The sequence below is a fragment of the Pongo pygmaeus genome, chromosome 13 (genome assembly GCF_028885625.2).
Source record: "Pongo pygmaeus isolate AG05252 chromosome 13, NHGRI_mPonPyg2-v2.0_pri, whole genome shotgun sequence".
NCBI lineage: Eukaryota > Metazoa > Chordata > Mammalia > Primates > Hominidae > Pongo > Pongo pygmaeus.
Window position 1 is genome coordinate 72,717,645 of NC_072386.2, and position 23,402 is coordinate 72,741,046.

The 23,402-nt window shown below is 40.5% G+C and overlaps 1 protein-coding gene across 4 annotated transcripts in view; it reads right to left on the reverse strand.

Moving 5' to 3' along the window:
- The window catches only part of RASEF (RAS and EF-hand domain containing), a 77,131-nt gene extending 61,862 nt beyond the window's left edge, over positions 1-15,269 (reverse strand). For all 4 annotated transcript variants that reach the window (XM_054501631.1, XM_054501633.1, XM_054501635.1 and 1 more), the window contains exon 1: positions 14,839-15,269. In XM_054501631.1, the coding sequence (XP_054357606.1) occupies positions 14,839-15,269 (431 nt within the window). The remainder of the gene's footprint in view (positions 1-14,838) is intronic.
- Between the last annotated feature and the right edge of the window lie 8,133 nt (positions 15,270-23,402).

Here is a 23,402-nt window from a genome sequence, read left to right on the forward strand (position 1 = left end):
CATTAGTTTGCTATGACAGTTAATGTAATTAAGCATGAAATTATTGTCTATGACATCTTTGAATTATGTTAAAACTATTTATATATGTGATGTTATTTGTTTAGTGTCCCAAAAGACATGTCACCGAGTTTTATAATCTACTTTTAATTTTAAGAATCACTGATTTTTACCTACCTACCTTGCTACCTAACCATCAAACACAAAGATAATAACAGTGTCCCAGTCTGTTTTATGAAAAGACACAAAAATAGATCAAAAGTATCAAACCAAGTAAAATTAGTTGTAGAGGTTTTCTTATGAATTTCTTAAACACATTTCCCCTTTGAAATAAAATGTTGTTGACATCTCTAATCTGACATTTCAACAGTTAAGTAAGACCCTTTGAGAGGCTCCTGGTCTCACTCCATGGTGCTTGGGGTACATTTTCCACAAGGCAGAAGCCTCCTGAGACAGACCCCACTGCCCATCATCTGTCCACTCCACTGCTTTCCCAGCAACCTGCTGGAAAGTTTAACTATTTTTTCATTTGATTTTCTGCAGAAGGGAAGGGTGATTTTCTGAAATGTGTTTTTAAAAAAAGGTAGCCAAAAATCTCATTAAAATCCGACTTTGGCACATTATTCAAGGATCAGTTGTCCTGCCACTGGTCCACTTTTGTGCTCCCAGAGCCACAGTTCACTAAAAGAGCAAACAGCCTTCAGATCTGCAAACACCATCTGCCAACAGAGTTTGACCTCAACCCCCAAGAAAAGTCAAGAAAAGAAAAACCAGTCTTCCCTTAATTGAGTCATCATCTTAACTCACTGGTTCATCAGATAAGGAAAAAGCAATTTCAGTAAGCTGTATATTTACATTTATCTCAGTTTATATTTTTTTATCCCAAACCTTTAACATTCCCTTGGTTTCCAGTTCTGTGGTCTGAGCTGCACTCCTCTCTTACCTGCTTGGATAAAAACATACCCTCTGGGCAGCAAAAGGAATACAAAAGCTACTAAAGAAAATGGAAATAAGTGCCTAATTGTTGCTTTAAATCCAAGAACTATACAGAAAGTTTTCATAAAGTTATTACAATAATTTGCTTGAGTGGACAAGGAGAATCCACAAAGCAGTAGTATTTGTTTATCTTGGTGTGTAGTTTTTTAAGCATTCCCCTAAGACTCAAAAGAGAAAGGATTAAAAATAATTTCAGTGACCAACATATGAGGTGACTGACAGACTCCAGTGGATTCATTCAGCATGAACCATGCCCACTCCTGGCTGGGCACCTACTTCTTATTTGTATTCAAAATAATATAACTCCATGTTTTGTGCTTCTCTCTCTAAGTGGCTGAATTTCTAAAAAGATAATTTAGAACTACAGCATCTACTTGAGGAACCTCCAAAATAAACAAAATTGAAAAAGGAGTTAATGTATGAATAAAAATGGAACAGGAGTAAAACTACAAATAATATTAATATTATAATTTCAAAATGATGGCAGCACTCCAGCTATCTGAAACTCAGGTATCTGACGCCAAGAAGAATCCAAAAGGAGGTTGGAACGTCAGAAAAAGAAAAACAGCCTCTGAGACACCCCTGCTTGGTATAGAAATAATCTACATTCAAACAGTGTTTTTAAAACACAATTCTAATGTACCTGATAATTTGTTTTCCAAAACTTCAACAGACAAAGACCCAGGAAGGAAGGAAGTACTGAGAATAGTAAAACGTCATTTGGCAGCCTGACGACAAGGACAAACACTCCACACAGTAACTTAAAATGCCAAGCTGAACCACCATCTCCACAAATCCCTGGGGATATCATTCTACTCCCTCCTGGGATAAAACCAGACTTCATATGATGACCCTGAGTTAGCACGGAAAGCTTCAGTGATTTTGCAACAATTTTTCTGACCGATGTGTTGCCCACGTCCATATGCTTACCAAAAGACTTGTGACAGATGATCACTGCAGTACTATGTGTGACATCCATGACACAGAAATTATCCAAATGAACATTTTTAGTAAACTGGATAAATCAATTGCGGTATTTTCACACTGTGGAATAGACTACATCAGTGAAAATAGAAGTTTTAAACTACAAGCTCACAAACATCATGGTGACTGAAAGAAGCCAAATGCATTGTATGAACCTATGTATGTAACATCAAAACAGAAGCAAAGGACAATGACTTCTCTGGAAAGAGGGGTCTGCAGTGATTGAGGGGGGACCCTGGGCTTCCGCAATGTAGTAAAATGTTCTGTTTCTTCACCTGCATTCTGATTTATTCAAGCATTCCATCTGAAAACTCAGCAAGCTGTACACTTACGTTCTGCGTGCTTTTTTTGCATGTGGTTTTGTCTTTGAAGAATACATTCACAAAATATACAGAATACTTGATGGTGTATAAATGACTGTATCCTCAAGGTAAACTCAGTCATGAACATCTCAAAATTCAGATATCAAATAACCAGAAGCACCCCAAGGCAAAATTTTGAAGTCAGCGAAGTTTATCTCTTCTACCTCAGTTTAGCATTTTTTTTTCTGGGTCTTTTCTGCCTTTTTGAAAGCATCTGCCCAGCAGATGTGGCCACATCCCACATTCTCGCTTCTCATTTTCTCAGCAGAGTTTACTACACGCACACACTATTCAGGGATTCTGTTAAAATGCAGATGCTTCAGCGAGTCTGCAGTGGGACCTAAGAGTTTGCACTTCTAGAAATGCCCTTGACTAGCAGAGAGAAGATGTGATTTAACACCAGTGCCCGCTGAGCTGCTGGGAACTGAATAATGAATCTAGCAGCTCTCTTGTGGCTGCTTTAGGACCTATACCTGGTGTAACATTTCTGGCTTCCCTGTGCTCTCATATTACATCCCTCTTAGTAACTTCCAACTCGGGGACAAAAACTAGTCGTTGGGCATAGCAGATAGAACCCATTCCTACTGGAAAAAATTTCTTCCTGTTCCTCATTAAAACGTCAGCCTTTGGACTTCTTGGCACAATGTCTTCCTTTCACAGAGCATTTGCGGAAAGGAGGGAAGGAAGGAGTGAGAAGGAAGGAGAAGAAGAAGGGAAGCCAGAAAGCAGTGAATTTGCCCAGGAAAGTCCAGCAAAGCAAAATGTTTGTGTGGCTTGCTGGATGGCTATGGCTGCCCAAATCCAAGATGGTATCTTCTGTGAGGTGCTCAGTTTGAAGTTATGAGTATTTTGATGAAGAGTGGGATTGTAGGGTGAGGACAGAGGGGTAGGAACAAGGCTAAATAATAAGACCTCCCAGAGGGGCATCTCAGAGCCATAAGCAGATGTAGGGCAAGCCTTTTCTTGGGAGATAAAAAAATATTAATAACTTTAAAGTTGACTTAGAAATTTGGTACTTTGTTGTGGAGTGTTTAGGCATTTGGAAAGTGGGGGAATATAATATATGTATAGGAATTTTTCCTGATTCAAATAGTTTGAATTTTTCTGTTACTTACAAGCTAGAAGCATTCAAAAATGCTCTGTGATCTCAAAACTGAGAATATTTGAAAAACTTTCTTAGTGGCTATGATGGTGAATTTTATTTATGTCAACTTGTCTAGGCCACAGTAGCCAGATATTTGCTCAAACATGTGAGTATGTTGCTGTGAAGGTATTCTGTACATGAGATTAACACTTAAATCAGTAGACTTTGAGTAAAGCAGTTTACCCTCCATAATGTGGGTAGGTGAGTCTCATCCATTCAGTAAAGACCTTAACAGAACAAAGACTGATCTCCCAGGAGGAAGAGGGAATTCTGCTAGCAGATGACCTTTTCACCGGGACTGCAACCTCAACCCCTCCCTGGGTCTCCAGCCTGCCATCCTGCCCTGCAGAGTTTGGACTTACCAGCCTCCACAGTCACATGAGTCAATTCCCTAAAATTAATATCTCTCCATCTCTCTCTTTCTAAATAATATGTAAAGAGATATGTGTGTACATATGGTATATATAACACATACATTTTATATGTGTGTCTGTGTGTATGTACATGTATGCACACATACACACATCTTATTGGTTCTGTTCCTCTGGAGAACTCTAATACAAATGTCTTAAATCACTGCACTTTCATTGGGGCTAATCAATGTAGACCAATGTACCAGCTTCACAGTGAATGTATGCTAGGACTGATGAAAAGAGCTGAATAAGAACTTTAATTGTTACTGATAAGAACCTTAATTTTAAATATCATTCAACAGGGCAGGTCACTTCCCAAGGCTCCAAGTGCTCAGCTATCCCATCATATTTTCATTTTAGCCAGGGTCATTAGGACTCTAACAACCTAATAGATTTCTGAACTTTTGTGGACTAAAGCACTTTTATTATCCTGAAGACAGCTCATTTGCTATAATCTCTTAGGAGAGAGGTGATGCATTATCCTTTTAGACCAATACAAAACCTTGAATCTGTGTACACAGAATCAATCTGACATTCATTTCTGTCTTTGTGCCTTGCTGGAGCTTCCCATGAGTTCTGGACTCAAGATGTTTTTTTAGGACTTCTCTGCCATAATGCAGGTACCTGCACCATCAGTTAGCTCACTCCCTAGGTCAGTAAATGAAGTATGCTAAAGCAGAAATGACTTTTCCCAGTGTGCCCCCAAGTAACAGCCACTGAAATGCAAGTCCATTAACAGCTGCATGCAGCAGGCTACAGAGGAATGCAGTGTGGACCTGATGCCGTTTCGCACTGTGGTTATACTGTTAGCACAGACTGTCCACCTGTGTTGTCTGGGTTCTCTCAGATCCTTGTGCATTTTGTCCTTGCTCCACTAACTAAGCAGCCACAACCCTACACCTCCATTAAGCTTCCTTCACCTTCGGGAAAAAAAAAAAAAAACCTGCAAAATCCTATATTTTCATGTTTAAACATTTTTTCAGATTATTTTTTAACTCTTATTTTAGGCTCAGGGGTACATGTGCAGGTTTGTTACATAGGTAAACTCGTGTCATGAGGCTCTGTTGTACAGATTATTTCATCACCCAGATACTAAGCCTAGTACCCAATAGTTATCATTTTTAAGATACCCACAGGTATTCTGAACTACTGTATTTCTATGTCTATTAAGATCTCGCATGACTTTTTTTACTGTGCTAGTATTTTATTAGGATTATTACTGCTTATTTGAGTATTCTCATTATGGAAGTATAGATATTGAGTTGTCTGCACCATTCCTACTTTTTTTTCCATATGCCCTGTGTATGTTTGCAGAACACTAGGCTTTTCTGGAATGTATACACTGTGTTCAAGCAGAAATGCCTACACTGTAATTCATTCATTAGCATCCCCAAGCAAACCATATCTGCCAGTTTGAAGTACATGCTATACCAAGAGATCCTCAAGGAGGAAAAGAAAAAGTATTTTGCACTACAAACACTAACACTAGTTTACAGCATTCCCATCAGAAAAGATGACACAGGAGTATCCTAAAATGGATTTTCTAAACAAATGTGGGTTGGTTCTTCATGAATTCTTCCACCTCAGCTCAGAGCAGACTGTAATTCTGTTTGATAGAAGCAAGAATTATGAGGTGACTGTGTCATCCCAGGGGATGAAATGGCAGAGTTCACCATGCTAGGCAGATGGGCAACAAATCAAGAAATGCTGCCTAAACCTCCCATAAGCCCTTCATCCTTGCACCAGGTAGCTACAGGGAGCTAACAATAGTTGATACTTTCACCACTGCATTCGGATTTCAGAATAAATAACTCCTTTTGTACTTTTTTGCTTTCTATCTAGACATTTAAAATATATAATTGATCAAAGATACTATTATGATGAAATGGCCATCTGAGCATGTGCCATACTTTTACAGTTGTAAATGATCACAGAGGGCATCAAGGCTGAACCTTCCCAGAAGACACCCCAAAACTAAATTTTAAAAATTGAAATTGAAGATAGTGGCTGCTCTTGGTGTGCACGTGGTGGGAAGGAGCTCTCAGAACATGCCATTACCTTGGGTGTTTCTTCCTGGTCACTTAAAAATGGAAGACAAGGACAGATACATGTGAGAACATTTAAGGAACAAAGCTTGACTGAACCTGTTAAGAGACTACTCTAAAACAAAACAAAAAAAGAAAAAACGAAAAAAAAAAAGAGGAAAAGTAACCCAGATACACAGCTTTCGTGGGTGTTCAAATTTCTTAACCCTAAAATACAACTTTTGCCTAATGGACAAAGAATTCCAACAATGAAAGAAAACAATACTACAATACCAGAAAATATGACCTCTTATAACTAAATTCCCTTATTTTTTATCACAAATCATTTCATTCCAATTGACTTTTCAAACATCTTAAAAACTGTGACAGCCAAGTACTTCCAGCTTCAGATGAACAGAAAGAAAAATATCAGAGTAATAGGTATCCTGGACATCCCAATGCATTCACAGCTTAGCCCTCCTCCCCAGGACATACCCATTAGGGCAGCATAACCTGGAAGTAGAAAATATTATACAACAACATCTGTTGAGCCTGAGTGAGATAACTCTGTAAAGTACAATAACATCTAAGAGCAAACAAGAAAGTAAAGATAAACTGTCATTGGGTCAAAAGGGTATCCCACAAACTTAGAAGGGAAATAACACCATTAAAGTTCTAAGTTAGGATGTCATGGAACAACATGCTCGAATCAACAGGGATCTTCAAAATGAGATCAAACCTAACATTTGAATTAACCAGGGCACATTCACAGGTTGCACACTGGAAATGCTGTCTCTTTAGCTATGCAAAATTGGAAATTTGCACTTAAAATCCAGCATCACTGTCAACATTGGACCTGCATCCTGCATGGCAGCTGCTGTCCAGAGCTGAAAAGTGGCTGAGCTGAGAAGTGGCTTTCCTCCCAGCATATAAAGCAGAGGCTCTTACTGGCCATAGACTCCACATCACTGGGTCAGCGTTACCTGCCTGGCTCTGGAGGCCTCCATGTTTGTGAGCCCTCCTCCATCAATCACAGCCCACAGTGTAGTATGAGCGGAAGGAGCTTGGAGGTCATCTGACAGGGACCTGCAGTCCTATTGATGCTGGACTACAAAAGAAAGAAGTTTTGGCACACTTCAGCCTTGCAAAAGAAGGCATGAAGGCGTCACTTCTCTATGGTAGAGGGGTGGAAACTCCCTGAGTGTAACTGGTCTGTTTGATTTCTGACCACCACTGAGAGCTGGACCCAGGCCATCTACCTCGTGATTCTTGCTACTTTATATCCTCACTGATGTCATCACCTTCTGAATAGAGAGAAACCAGCCAAGCAGCTTGGACTTTTGGCAGGAGACTATTTCTAAGTACTAGTGCCTCGTGCAGTCCTGGGCATACAGTGGATACAAAAAAAAATGTTTAAGTGAAGGAATGAACAAGTAAATGAATGAATGAATGAATGAATGAAAAATAGGAAAAAAGGCGAGAAGAGTTTCTTCTGTGGGAAAATAACACAGACGTTCCTTGTTTAGGATTGGGAGATTTAAGATTTACTTTTTCCATAGTGTTATGCCCTCAATTTAAATGACAGAGGAGATAAATACACATTGAGAAATGAAACACTTATGTTTTCTGTCCTATATAGTTCTTGAGGATTTCAAGTCCCGTTAGAATATTTCTCATACTTGATTAACATGTAGACCTTATTAAAGACTCCTGTGAGGCTGTGCAGTGGCTCACGCCTGTCATCCCAACACTTTGGGAGGCCGAGGAAGGCGGATCACCTGAGTCCAGGAGTTCGAGACCAGCATGGCAAACATAGTACTATCTGTACTAAAAATACAAAAATTAGCCGGGTGTGGTAGTGCATGCCTATAATCCCAGCTACTCGGGAGGCTGAGGCAGGAGAATCGCTTGAACCCGGGAGACAAAGGTTGCAGTGAGCTGAGATCACACCACTGCACTCCAGCCAGGGCGACAGAGTGAGACTCCGTCTCCAAAAAAAAAAAAAAAAAAAAGAATCCTGTGAATTCCAGAGTTGACTTAAACATTGCTTATAACACATTACACTTAACTATGAACAAACATAAATCAGATATAAACTTCGTTGTACCAACAGCATCAGTACATTTCTAAAACCGACACACATTTACAAAATCAATGACATCAGAATTAGCAATAGTCAGCTAACCTGACCGGGATGCAGTTCTCCAAGCTACATCTCCACAGTCAATGTCAGTGTGGGACTGGCTCATACATGGCTATCTTGAGCACATTTCTATGATCAAAACCCCATTCTCCCATCACTTTTCTATTGAGACCACAGAAAATCCAGTACTCTGTTGTCAGTCACCTTCGGATTATGTGAACACATGGCTCACATGCACAGCCCACCTTTCTGCCTTCCTTTTTAGCCCAAGACAATGCACACAGTGTTATGGGACGCCTCACGAACACAAAGGCAGGTTTTGAAATTGTGTAGCCAAATCTGTAATACAAGAGTCATCCAAATCTGTAATGCAGGTGATTTGGAATGAGCTCACATCAATTTATTTTACATTATTGCCAAAATGAAAATAAGAATATTTGGTCTCCTAAAAGTCCCAAAGATATATGTAAGGACCCTGAAGGGTCTATGGCTCCCAATTTGAGAAACATTTGATGTGAAACATCCATAGTCCAGAATGAGTGGTGTTTTGGTGAGGCAGGAGGGATTTTCCCATTCATTATTCCACATCCCAGGTCCTTCAGGTGTCAGAAACTCCTGAGTATTTAAGAAGGTGAAAAACAAGGTCAGGGTCAGGTATATAAATATAGTGCCTAGTGAGATGTCAAGGGCAATGTCAATATTGGGTGAACTGGAGAAAGGATCAAAGAAACATGTGCACTACTGGAGCTGTATATCCTGTTTTTATAAGACATATAGACTAAGGCCTTAAGGGTTAAAATTCACTCTTCTTATAATTACTCTGACAAAAGCAATTATCATTTGGAAGACCCTGAATATTTACAAGTTGAAGCAATGAACTTGTTTGTTTGACAAAATTCTAAAGAAATCCTATGTGTCATAGATAAATTCCACCATTAGAACTTCCCTCTGGGAGACAGACAAGTGTTTTACTTTCCATTTTACAACCTCATATGAGACTAATACAGTCAGGTGAGGCAGCCCTGAACAGTCAGAATAAATATTCTCTTCCCATTTCCCTCTTCTGACTACATACTGCACTCAAGTGCTACCTAAATTGTAATAAGTGATACATGAAGCAAGAAGGCATACTGTATATACCCTCTTAGGAGAGAAAAAGGATTCAAAACACACTTGGAATCACCATGGCACACTAACCTTTCCCCATATGATACAGCTACTTTCATTGTACAAATGAAAAAAGATTGGATTACCTGGGCAGAAAATAAGAAACAGATAAAGATTTGTACATGCTTAAAGAGACAGGGGTAGTGTAACTGAATTTAACAGTAGTTTTGGAGAAGAATAAATCACAAGTTCAGGTTTGAGGAAAGGTTAGAGAAGAGTCTGTAGTTCTGGGAGTACAGTCTCCCTGGTAACACTAAGTTTTAAGACTTTTTCTTTTTAAGCCTTTTTCTTTTTACACAAACCAGGACAGAATAAATCATCTTTCTTCAAATTCTGAGAGCAAAGCTCTGAGCAATCAGTGAATTCTGAGGGTCACAGCAGGCCACTGCTCAGATGGCTAACACTGAGAGCCTTCTAAGGACTAGAAGGCCAGAATACCTTTCCAAAATCTGAAAGCCAAAAAGAAATTACTACCTTGAGATTAAATTCAAATATCAGAACCAGAAGTGGCCACCACCCAGCAAGCAGAGCTCATAAAACCTAAGGCATGCACAGATTCACAAAAGGTCCAGGAGGAAGGATCAAAGGTTCATTCCCCCTACAATCTGGAGCAAGGCAAGTATGCCCGCTCTCACCACTCCTTCTCAATAAAATACTGGAAGTCCTAGCCAGAGTAATCAGGCAAGAGAAAGAAATAAACCCATCCAAATTGGAAAACAGGAAGTCAAATTATCTCTGTTGGCTGACAATATAATCTTATATCTAGAAAACCCTAAAGACTCCTATAAAAGACTCCTAAGCTTTGATAAACGAATTCAGTTAATTCTCAGGATACAAAAATCAATGTACAAAAATCAGTAGCATTTCTATACACCAATAATGAGCTGTAGTTATCAAGAGACAGGTTTCTCCCACTCAGCAGAGTAATGATACACATAACTGTGACAGAGAAAAAGCAAAAAGAGAAAGAGAAAAAGCAAAAAGCTACAGAATAGCAACAGTTAGAAAACAAGGAGATACAGATACAGACATAAACAGAGACAAAGATGTTAGGATCCCGGTTCAGAATCCAGAAAAGGTAAAGAAACCTCCAGAAAACCTATGCCGAGCATACTGATAGATCCCAAATCTGGTACTCAAGGTAAATACCCCATACAGTCAAAAGCACCCTTGAACCTCATCTAGGACTTGGGTGTAGCCCACCACCATGTTGCAAAGCTAGAACACATCTTCTCTTCTTGGATGAGAACCAGATATTACTGGCCATGAGCATGAAAAAATACACACATATATATATCCATATATACATATTCATATATACATATATTCATATATACCTATATATATATATATATGTCTTTAAATACCACAAACACATCCCAAAGCACCAAGATGCTCACATGTGGAAGATACTCAAGAGCTGAGATCAAAGAGGAAAGAGCTGATTTACCTCTCTCATCTCAAGGTGACTCAGGGCCACCTTTCTACTAAGTGGAAAGAGGGGAAACCGAGGCAGGATGGAATCCATCAGTCTCTCTTCCTTTCCCCTCCATCTGATCTCTGTGTTTCACTCCCTCTCACCACATCCCCCTCTGCCACTCTTATCTCTGGCCTTCTCTCTTGCTCTCCGGCTCACTTCTGATGTATTTATGTCTTTCTTTGCCTCTGTCTCTCCTCTCCCTTTTCTATCTTGTCAAGCACTGTATCATGTAAATTAAGGGAGCTGTGAAGCAACTACACTATTACAAAACAAAGCAATCATTCTGAAAAGGGCTAAACTAGAACCAAAGAAGGGGAAATGGAGAAGCAACCCTCACCAGTACTGAAACTTTGCCCCTGCCTACTGGCAGCTACTTGTTTTTAAAAATTTCCCAATTAAATAGGATTGCTGTCCAATGGGTGAGCCTTTCCTCTTGAGTTTAATAAGGTAAGCCGTTTTGCCAATCTTTGTACAATTCACATGTGGAAAGTTTTGGTTCCTCTCAATTAAATTTGTTTTTAAATTACCAAATAAAAGAATCCCCTTAGACATTGTGCATGTAGAAACATCGCAAACCATGTGAAATAGCTAACGGTGCTGATATTGACGTCTCAACAAATCCTAGCCTAGCACTGCCTGGCAGGTCACCCATCACTATACCTGCCACACCCTCAGGCACCTGACCTGAAGCTGTCCCTCCTTTGGATACTTTTGGGATACCTGTGCCCACTCACAGACCCTCGGTGGTTCCAGTGCCAGCTGCACCCTCACATTCCTGTTTGTGAGAATGTGGGGTTTTCTAAGTTAATTTATCAGCATGAATCAATTCACAGATAACACTCAAAATTGCTGCAAACGGAGTTGAGAAAACACTGAAAAGCTTCAGCTCTGACTAGAGGTCAGAGAAGAGGCCTTCATCTCTCCTCTCAGCCATCCATCAAATGCTCAATACACACACACACACACACACACACACACACACACACACAGCCTATTTCCTTCTCTTGGCAATCTTTGAACACCAAGACTGGCTCAAAACAGTAACTAAAAAAAAAAAAAGTGAGAGAACCTGCAAAAGAAGTAGAGAAAATGCTCACAGCATGAACTACACTCTCTCTCAAAATGCAGATATATGAAACAACAATCAAAGAATACTGATTTATTCTATTCATTTGGCAAACATTTACTGAGTATCTCCTGAGTAGGAAACTCCCTTTCACCAAGACAATGACCCAGGCATCAGAAACTGGCAAGGCTACGTTATAAGTTGGCTCTCTGCCCTGCCCCTCCACCCTCAACACCCACACATTTTCTTCCTACTTCCAGGACTTTTCTTAGCCTGGTAGCACCTGTCCTCCCAAATTCTCTTATGTAACTACATCACATTGTCCTGCTGCCTTCACCTGTTGGCTGACCTTATCAAACTGACCAGGAAGTGGTCAAGGCCCATCCTGACCTTGCAGACCCTTCACACCTGCCAGGCTCAGCTTACCCAGGTCACACAACTCCTTGGACACTCCTTCCTCAGCCTTCAAAAGAAAAAGTCCCTCAATTTTCTAAGAGAAAATGAACTCAAGAATGACACACATCCCAAAAGCTACTTTCATCCCTTCATGACGCAATATTATCTTCCCTCTAACATCACGACTACTGATGACTGGGGAGTTTAACCCAAAATTGCTTAATATTTTGCTTGAAAGATTCTTTAAATGAAAATCAACAGTGTCATGCTTTGCCTTTATAGGAACCAAACATTTTCCTATTTAATATCCATTCTTCTCAAACTGGATGTGAACATTCCCCAGGATAGCTCTGGGGCAGACTGTCCCCAAGAGATAAGATTGAGTGCCAGGTGGGAAACAAAGCCACAAGCCGGAATGGCACACCCTCCTGGAAAGACAATTCTCCCTTCAGAATTTATATGAAATTCTCCCTTCATATTTTATATGAAAACAAGTCCCAAAATATTATGTACAAAGATGAACTTAATGACTTTTTAAAGAAAAACTCAAGACTTCAAAGAAAATTCTTGCTTGCAGCCGTCTGTTGGGCTATGTCCACAATACAGGGAGTTTCCTACAAATGTTCTTTGCCTTTAAATGTTCTTCAATGAAGTTGTTGGAAAAATGTTTCATCCACACCATGAGCATCTTGAGGGCATGAACTACATACCATCCTTCTCTTTGTCCCCAGCAACCTAGGACAGTATCTAAGCCAGTATTTGGCATATGGCAGGCAATTGGTAATGTTTGTGGAATACATTTGGCTGAAATAATGCCGACAGCATTATCAATAACAAAAAAATGTTTAAATCACATTTGGATGGAAGGAAGGAAAGGTGAACAGCTGTATGAGGAAGTGAAGTAGAATTAATCCAATTTACCAAAACAGTGGATGGCTGCCATGGTAACAATCTGATGCAGCAACTCAGTTTAGATCTCTTCCACTTGAACATGAGAGGAAGACAAATATTGTACTTCTTAATCTCACACCAGGAGGTGAGGCTTAGGACACAAGTCTACCAGGTGACACAAGTGGCCATTAAATGTAGTAATCTCTGAAGAATTTGGAAAGGCAACATGATAATAATAATTCCACCAATAATATTAATTCCTGGTTTGTACACTGATCCAGGTCATTTCAATCATTTAAGGTTGTGTGTAAAATATTTGTTGCTGAGACTAGACAACTGTGAAAAACAGATCCACATGTATGCATACATCATATCCAATATGATGTGGACTCACCCTGCCTCATTCCTAAAATTCTTACTTTTTTTAACTAGCTGCACCCAAACTAAGTTACAGATGAAAGATGACTCAAAGAAAGAGTATAGGTTGTAGCAGTGTTTAAATTTTGCTACTTCCCTGGTTGGGGAGTAACTCATTTGTAAATAATAGAAAAGATCGTTACACACCCACTTTCTCTACACAACCCTTCTATGGCAGTGAGTCACTCTCCATGCCCAATATTCCCCTTACTTTCCAAGCTGGAGGGAGAAGTTGGGAGGAGGAGGAAGTGAGGACTTCCAATGAACAAGCACACTGACAACCTTCCAGGGATGCTTCCTTTTCAATGTTCTGTCTCGGATGTGCAAACTGCCAACCAAAATGATGCCTTTCAGAGCGTCTTAATAACGACAGCCAGAGCTCAGCAAAATTTCAGCTAAAATCCAAACATAAAGCAGAAAAACACTTACGGCACTGAAATGTGTGTATCGCCGGGGCATGAAGTGAAAAATAGCAGCTTGGAGACACCCACCACACCAAGGCATGGACAAATGCAAACGAAACTCAAAGAAGAAAATCTGAGCCTCTCCCCCTCCAGGCCCTGAAATCCCACCTGCAGGCAACCCCTTACCTCCTGATAATTAAGTCCGTGATTTGACACGTTATTTCTGTCAGAGCAATAAGAGCAGAGAATATAGTGTGTCATTTTATCATTTTATTCCGTCACATAAAAAGTGAGTTTTTCAGTTCACAAAATTTGGGGTCAAATCTCTGCTGTTTAACTGGGCAAGTCCCTTAACGTCTGTCTAATTTCCAGGTCTAAGTTCAGAAATAAGCTAGCCTACCTTCTAGGGATGTTATGAAAATTAAATGCGTGAACTCTGCAAAATGCCTAGCAGGTACATCAAGAATATTTGTGTCCAGCAATATAAAAGCCCAACAAAGTTTCCTTTTCTATACAGTCTTAGGAAAACGACAAATCAGAAAACTATTACAGAGGACGCCAAATTGGCAAACAGCCCGGGCCCCAGCCCTGGGGTGAGAGCCTAAGGCCTGGGGTAGAAGGTGACGTAACCAGGACGCGGTGAGATGTTGGGCGCGCGCCTAAACTCGCGCGGGGCGCCAGTGGCTGCAGATTTCAGGAGAGCTCCTGTAATTAACACGCTGCCCTTTGCAGGCTCAGGATTCAGCACGTAAAACTTTCTCCCCAAACGCTGACTCTCTGACTCCCTTTTCTTAACTCTAGCGGATCTTGGAAAAGTCAAAGCGAGTAGGTGAAGAAGACAAGCAACTCACAGAGAAGAGTAGGGAGCCATTGGGTCTGCACACCTGCAAGTAAGTGGGAAGAAGAAAGCAGGAAGCGCCAGAATCACCTCCCGCCCCCAGCTCACACTCGCACCTGGGAATGAAGTTGGCTTCGTCTCCGAGTCGCGCCTGGAAATCCTGCCAAGCCCGGCCGGGACTCGCCGGGCCCCACGAGGTGGCCAGCGCCGCCGCCGCGTCCTCGTCGCCGTCGTCCTCCTCGCTGTCGTGTGTCTCCGGCCCCGCCTCAGCCACGGCGGGCGCGGGATCCAGCGGACCCCAGTCCCAGCGCCGCCCCCCGCGGAGGGCCCCGAGGAAGCCACGTGCGAACTCCTGGAAGGTGATGGAGCCGTCACGGTCGGCGTCCAGCCGCTGGAATACTGCCTCGGCGTCAGCCGGCCGCACCCGCAGCTCGGTGCACAGTGCCCGGAACTCCTCGCGCTCCAGGCGCCCCGAGCGGTTAGCGTCGCAGGCGGCGAAGACGGAGCGCAGCCGGGTCAGCTCCTCTCCGTCCCCATCCGCCTCCATCCCTCCTGGCGGGGGCGGCCGAGAGGACTCCGGAGCGCCACGGGGCGCAGGGCCCTCCCTGGAAAGACGGGAACACCTGCTGCCGCCGGGAGGCCCGGCGAGTTTGGCTCGTCCGGCTGGTTTGGCCACTTGAGGGAACGTCGGGCGGGGCGAGGAACGTCAGGGGTGGCCGGGCGGCACCCTTCGACGACGGTTCGGGCCAGACCCCAACAGGTCCCGGGAGCGGTGGGGTGCGCCCGGGCTCCACGCACAGCCAAGGAGCGCCTCCCGCGACTGAGCGACCGCGCGCGGAGGTGGCCCTCACCACTCTCCCGGCGGGTGCAGCTCCGCCCAGCCAGGGAGGAGGAGCGCGCGCCTCCGCCTCTCTAGTTCCCACGCTCCGGAGCCCCCCGCTGCTTTCCGCGCAGGACGGGGAGACCTGGCTGGCCGGAACTGGGGTTCGGGGGGGAGCATTGCCCTTCGGCGTAAGCGCTGCTAGGTAGAGTCCAGCGCTCCGCTTCTCCACAGAACGTGCTGGCGCGCGCGTCAGAAGCTAAACGGACAGAGGTAAGGTAGGTAGGGGTAGGATTCCGAATGGGTTAAGTGCATTTTATTATCTTATTCCCGAAACTTGATAAACTTCTGTATATAGAAGTTTCTTACAAAGCAAAGTACAAGATTTACCAGAAGACCCCATTCTCAATTTTACTGGCTTTCGTTAACGCATTTTTGTGCGTCTAACGTTAAGGTCCCACTGCTTAAACACAGATCTTCCAGATCTCCAATTCCACATTTTTTCTCAATCTTTGTCTCCAAAACCTGAGAAAAAAAATTGATAAACAAAATCGTTTGGCAGACAGCATTGTTTAAACAAAGACTGACGTCGTTTTGTAGGTTTTTTTATTTAAAAAAACTTTATGGAAATTATATATCCAAAGGTAGGTTACCCTTTGGTTTTAAACACTTTTTTCTACAATACTATTGTTTCTTTAACACTGCTTAATGGATATGAGATCTTTAAAATCCACCCATTTTGATCCTTTTAAACACTTTTTCCATCCTTTTCCAGGAGACCCTCAGTCTGTCATACGGCTTATGTAACCGTGCCTTTAGGTGATTCTCGTAGCCTGTGAAGATACATTTGGCTCATTTTTACTTTATTTACATTATCCATTTCCTCCACATTTTAGACTTTCTGACTCTGTATTTTTCTTTTATCTCATTCTGGATTCTCTTTATCGTTTATTACATTTATTTTTTTAAAATGTGATCATTAAGTAAGGGATATTACTGACACGTTCCTGCCAGGCTAGTGTTCTTAAACATAAAGCTAAGTGCTAAACATCTGAGGAACTGTTTCCTCTTGAATTGTACAATAAACATGGTCAACACTAACAGCTTCTATTAAACTGTAACTACTACTGATAACCCCCATCTGAAAATTTAACTGGTAAATTATGAGAGGCATTCCATAAGAAGTCCTGGTCTTAGCAACCTAATTGCTAAGTGAATATAGTTGTATACAGTTGGACAGCTAATACAATGAAATGAATCTTATCATTAGTGCAATTTAAGTTGTTATTGATTTTGAGCTTATGTGCTTTCCTGTTTATTCTAAAGATTGATTTTTCCATATGAATTAAAAAGTGGCTGGCTTGGTAATGCCTTTAAAGCTTTACAAATATACTCATTAAACTAAATCTTTGAACTATTATTATATTTATACTGTTAGCAATTAATGGATATCTATGTCTTTAAAAATAGATGCTTTCATGTTTTTAACTGCTTAGGCAGAAGTGCTTTTTTGAAGACTGCTTGCACAATTTTATTCCTGAATTTTCACTCTGACCTTTGTGCTCATTATTTCTGAATTCTTATGTTCTGTGACCTGCTTTGCCCTTTCCCTAAGCCCCTTCATTGAAGAGTCATCAAGAAACACGAATTGGCCTGGCACGGTGGCTCATGCCTGTAATCCCAGCACTTTGGGAGGCTGAAGTGGGTGGATCACTTGAAGTCGGGAGTTCGAGACCAGCCTGACCAACATGGTGAAAGCCTGTCTCTACTAAAAATACAAAAAATTAGCTGGGCGTGGTGACGGGCACCTTTAGTCCCAGCTACTCGGATGGCTGAGGCAGGAGAATCACTCGAACCTGAGAGGCAGAGGTTGCAGTGAGCCGAGATCGCACCACTGCACTCCAGCCTGGGCGACAGAGCAAGACTGTGTCTCAAAACAAAAAACACACAAATTATTCCAAATGTCTTGTGCATGCATTTTTCTTATTCTTATTTCTACCAATATTAATATACTTCAGACCTCCGATATCAGTTATTTATCACTGCATAAAGTAGTGATTTAAAAGTGCTACCATTTTATTTGTTCATAATTCCATTATCATCAATTTGGGCAGGGCTCAGCTAGATGGTTTGTCTGCTGGCTTGCCTGGGATCTCTTAGGTGGTTTTCTTGTTGACTCAACTGGGGCTGGATGGTTATAGAGTCTCACTCATTTTTCTGGAAGCTGGTGCTGCCTGTTGGCTGGGCCATGTGTCCTCAGGAAGCTAGCATGGGTTTTGTCACATGGTGGCAATGTTCCAAGTGAGTAAGCCCCAATGTACAAGTTCTCTTCAAGCTTTAGCTTGTGTCATATTTGCTGATATTCCATTGACAAGTCACATTGGCAAGTCACGTGGCCAAGCCCTACAACAAAACAGGGATACAGAGAAATGTACTTCATTGGAGGCCCTTACTGTTAAAATATACCACACCTAAGGTAAAGGGACAGCCTCTAATATATTCTCCCAGGCTCTTGTCCTACCATCCTGTTTATTCTGCACAACCACAGCTGGACAGTCCTTCTCAAACACCAGTTATTCTGTCATTCTTCACTCTTTAATTCTCAATCAGTCAACAATTTTATTTCACAGGGGACATTTGGCAGTGTCTGATGACATTTTTGGCTGTCTTAATTTGATAAGGGGTGGATGCTCCTGGCCTCTAGTAGGTAGCTGCAGGGATGCTACAGAATATCCTGTAACGCACAGGCCAGAGCCTCCCGTCCTTCCCATTACAAAGAATTATCTGGCCAAAAATGTCAATTGTGCTGAGGTTGAGGAAGCCTGTACCCTAACTCATAAACCCCCAGTGGTGCTCCAATAAAAAGAGACCTAAAGGTAAACTCTTAATCCGAGCATCCACAGCCCTCTGTAATTTGCTCTGACTACATAGATCAAATATTTCACCCTTTAGTCTCTATCATGGCTTTTATTGTCCCCCAAATAAGCCACACTTAATCACATGATTACGTTAGTAGCTCATTATCAGGACAAAATGTAAATATCAAGCAGATCTTTTAGCTTTTCTCTCTTCTGTCTAACCAAACCATTTCCCAGCTTAAGTAAAAGAATTGGATCCTGCTTTTTCTACAAACGTTTACACAATTGCATTGTGACCTGCCACTCACAAATACATCACTTAGTGTACATGTCAGTTCAGGTATCAGGCAGCAGGAATGTTTTTGAATAACCCCAGCAATATACTCAGGGGAAAGCCACGGTCATATGATCTGTCTCTAATTATTTTCAAGAAACAGCAAAGAGAAAAGAAAGAAATAGGAGGTGCTTCTTTTTATTTTAGCATCCAGAAACAGCTAGCCAGGAACTGGAGATAACAGAGCAGGCTTTGAGAGCCAATGAATTAGTAGGTAAGGAGAGCTTGCCCATGATTGTCAGCATGACTTTTCGAAAGATCAGCTTCCTCTCTGGCTGCTCAAAGATTTTAAAAATCAGAGATAATCTTGGTAGAGCATGTTTCTCAAAGCAGTGAAAAGACATCTTTGGAAAGAAATAATTTTGTGATCAGATACATTTGTAAAACACAAATAAATTTTAGAAAGAATCCTACTATATTCCTTTGAGATAAAGCTGTTCGATCGAATATTTCCTAAATGTATTTGACTATGGTAACTTTGAGTTTAGGGTTTTGGTTTGGTTTGGTTTCAATTTCCGTGAGCTTTCCACAGACTTAGTGCTCTCAAAACATACTTGAGGAGAACTCGTGTTAGACAGTGACTACGGTGGTGAGTCATGAGAAGTGATCTTTTGCTCCTACATCATAAATTGGCCCAACTTCCCATAACGGGAATGAGCAATACCGCTTCAACCTGCTTTTCATTGGTAAGTAGGGAAAGCTTTTAGTGGAAGCCTATCGTAATCCACCCTGTAAGATTTCCTTCAGGTACGAGAGTGCTTCTCAGAGCATGACTTAACACTGCAGTTACTTTGCCCCAGAAAGATCCGAAATGCCATTGAAAATGGAACTAGATATCTTAGTAATGGCATACCACTGAGGCACCCACTAGTAGGTTCAGGAACACTCTGAAACATACATACCCCTGTAAGAGCTGAGTCTTAGTTTTCTCATGAATATATACTCAGAGCTTACTATTCCTAAGGAAGCTAAAGAAAAAAGGTAGATTTTGCAAAAAGGAATGTGTCAGCGTATATCATAGTGATCCACTGACCCTTTAGGTAAAGCATGAAAAAGAGAAAATAATAACATTTATATACTGCTATCCATAATTAGCAAATGTGAACATCCTATCCTATTTGCCTCAGATCTATTTTTTAAAATAAAGCATTAGAGACCCAGCTGAACTTCCCCTTTGACTGCATATTGTTTCTATAATTAATATATAGCATTGTTGTGTATGTGTTGTGTTGGCAGTTATCAGACTTTGTAAAATCTTTCATTTAAAAAAATTAAGTATCTGTAATGTTTCAAACAACATCAAATACCATCACATGTCTTGAACCAGAGCAGAGTTGGCATTCATTATTAGAACTGAGCAGGAAGTGTTGTATTTCAAACTTCTGATCCCGTTTTATGATGACTAAGCAAAACTCATGTCATTTTCCCACATTAGCAAACTGTATGTCTCACCCACCTTGCTCCTCTCAGTTAAGACAAAAGTTTGTGTTTTTATTTATTATTTATGTATTTATTTTTTGTGACAGGGTGTCACTCTCTCGCAGGCTGGAGTGCAGTGGTGTGATAACAGCTCACTGCAGCCTCAACCTCCCTGGACTTAGGTGATCCTCCCGTCTCAGTCGCTGGAGTCACTGGGACTACAGGCACGCACCACTACTCCCAGTTAATTTTTTTTGTATTTTTTGTATAGTTTCTCCACGTTGCCCAGGCTGGTCTCAAACACTTTGGCTGGAGATCTGCCTGACTCAGCCTTCTGAAGTGCTAAGACTACAGGCGTGAGCCACCATACCTGGTCGCTGTTTCATATTATATATGCAAGAAGTAGAGAAATCAAATCTAATAAAAATAAATGGACCTCAGTTCACTTTTGGACAGCAGAAAAAGCAAACTGTGGCAAGCAGAATTCTACAATGGCACCCTGGTTCCCACCCCTTGGTGTACATGCTCAGCATGAAGTGAGCAGGACCTGTGAATATGATGGGATAATCACTCCTGTGATTACATTATGTTATATGATTCCATTCCCCTCCTGGCTTCGAAGAAGTGAACTGCCATGTCATGAGAACACCAGGTGTCTAGGACCTGAAGATAGCATCTAAGGAGCTGAGGATGTCACCCTGCTGACAGCCAGCAAGGAAATGGGTACCTCAGTCCTATAGCTGCAAGGAATTGCAACCTGCCAACAACCTGAATGAACTTGGCAGAGGACTCTGAGTTTGTGATGAGAACACATCCCCAGCTTGAAATCAAATCAACATATTGATTTTAGCACTGTGAGATACTGAGCTGAGAACACAGATCAGCTGTTCCTGGACTTCTGAACCACGGAACTGAGATGATAAATGAGTGGTGTTTTAAGTTGATAAGTTTGTGGTCATTTGCTTACAGTAATTGTAAACTAGTACACAAGTGTAAGTTTGTTTTCTTAAAGAAGAAAAAAACGGGAAAGGAGGTAAGTGTTAAAGGATCAAAACTCTGACAAAAGGCTGGTTGCAGAACATGACAGGTTGTTGCACTGGAAACTATTTGTCATGCAAGTTTATGTTAAAATAAGTAGCTTTTGAGGACTTTCATTTTTGGTCTTGTAAACATGCCATTTAATATTGTCCAACTGATAATACTTTTTGCAAACAAACTGTTAAAACCTTTAAAGCAAATATTACTGTAGAGAAGAAGTAATGTGTTATGAAACTGTGAGGATACTAAGAAAGATCCTACTTAAGTTTCTTCAGCATAAATAAACTTGAGCGTTTCGAGCCCTGTTACTGAGAATGAAATTATTTCTTAATCACTTTTAATGAGGTAAAATTTACATACGATAAAATGCACCCATTTTAAAGTATAGTTTAATGACCTTGCACAGATGTAAATATCTGTTTAACTTCTACTTAATCAAGATATAGAATATTTCCACAATGCCAAAATTGCCATTGACCCCCTTCCCCTTCTTTCACCCAACTGCAGACCCCAGGTCACCACCAACCTACTCTTGCTCAATATAGATTTAATGTGATGTGTCTTTTCTAGAGTTTTATGTCAATAGAATTGTACACTATGCACTCTTCCATGCCTGGCTTTCTTTGCTCAGCAGAAGGTGTTTAGATTAATTCAGTAGTTCATTTCTTTCTAGTAATGAGTAGGATCACATTATACATTATACCACAGAGTGTGCATCCATTACTTTGTTGATTGATATTTGGGTCATTTCCAGGTTTTGGCTATTGTGAATAAAACTGCCTTGACTATTCCTGTACAAGTCTTTGTATTAAGGAACATATGTTTTATTTTCTCTTGAGGAAGTTCCTAGCAATAAGATTGCTGGGTCATATGGTAGGTATATATTTAGCTTTAAAAGCAACTAAGTGCTTTCCAAAGTAACTGTACAATTTAACATTCCTACCTGAAATGTAAGAAAATTCCAGTTGCTCCACATTCTTGTCAACCCTTGGTAGCATCAGTCTCTTTAAGAATTCTAATGGATGTGTAATATGGACTATAGGTTTAATTTGCATTTCTCTGTTGACTAATGATGTTGCACAGCTTTTCATATGTCTATCAACCATTCTTGCATCTTTTATGAAATGTCTGTTCAAATCATTTGTCCACTTTTTATTGTGTCATTTTATTCAGTTGTAAGAGTTCTTTACATATTCTGGAAACAAGTCCTCTGTCACATATATAGGTACTTTGAAAATCTGTGCTTTGCCTTTACATTTTTTTAATGGTAACTTTTTAAGAGTAGATAGTTTTGGTTTTGATGAAATTCAACTTATCAGTTTTTCTGTTATAGTATGTATTTTTATGACCCATCTAAGAAGCATCTGTCTACCCAGAGTTGCAAAGATATCCCTTTTCTTACTAGAAATATTATAGTTTTATTTACCATTGCTTCTATGATACATTTTAAGTTAATTTTTGTGTATTAAGTGAATAAAAAGTTGAAGTTCACTTTTCTCTGTATGGATATTCGGTTCTTCCAGCGTTATTTTTTTAAAAACACTATCCTCTCCCTGTTGAATCACCTTTGTTAGAAATCAAATGACTACGTATGTGTGGGTTTCTTTCTGGGCTCTACATTACATTCCTTTCTATTGATTTTTCATCTATTCTTTCACCAACACCATATGGTCTTGATTGCATTGCCTGATAATAAATTGAATATAAGTCTCAAAATCAAGTAGTATCAGTCTTCCAAATTTGTTATTATTTTTCAAAGTTGTTTTGGATATTCCTGGTCGTAGGTATTACCATAGAAATTTTAAGATCAGTTTATCAATTTACACAAAAATACATTCTGTAGATATCATGACTGTGTTGAATCTTATAGCTCAATTTTGGGAGAACTGATATCTTAACAATATTGAATCTGCCCATCAATGAGATTATATCTCTCTGTTTAATTTTCTTTATTTTCTCTCAACAATGTTGAGTAGGTTATGATTTATAGGTCTTTCACATATTTTGTTAAATTTATCCCTAAGTATATTCTGATTTTATGCTATTGTAGAAGACATAACACTTTAATTTCAATCTCCAATTGTTACCAGTATATAAAAATTCAGTTGATTTTTATAATGATGAACTTGTATTCTGAGGCCTTGCTAAACTCACTTTTTAGTTCCGGTGGCTGTTTTATAGAATTCTTAGAATTTTCTCCATACACAATTA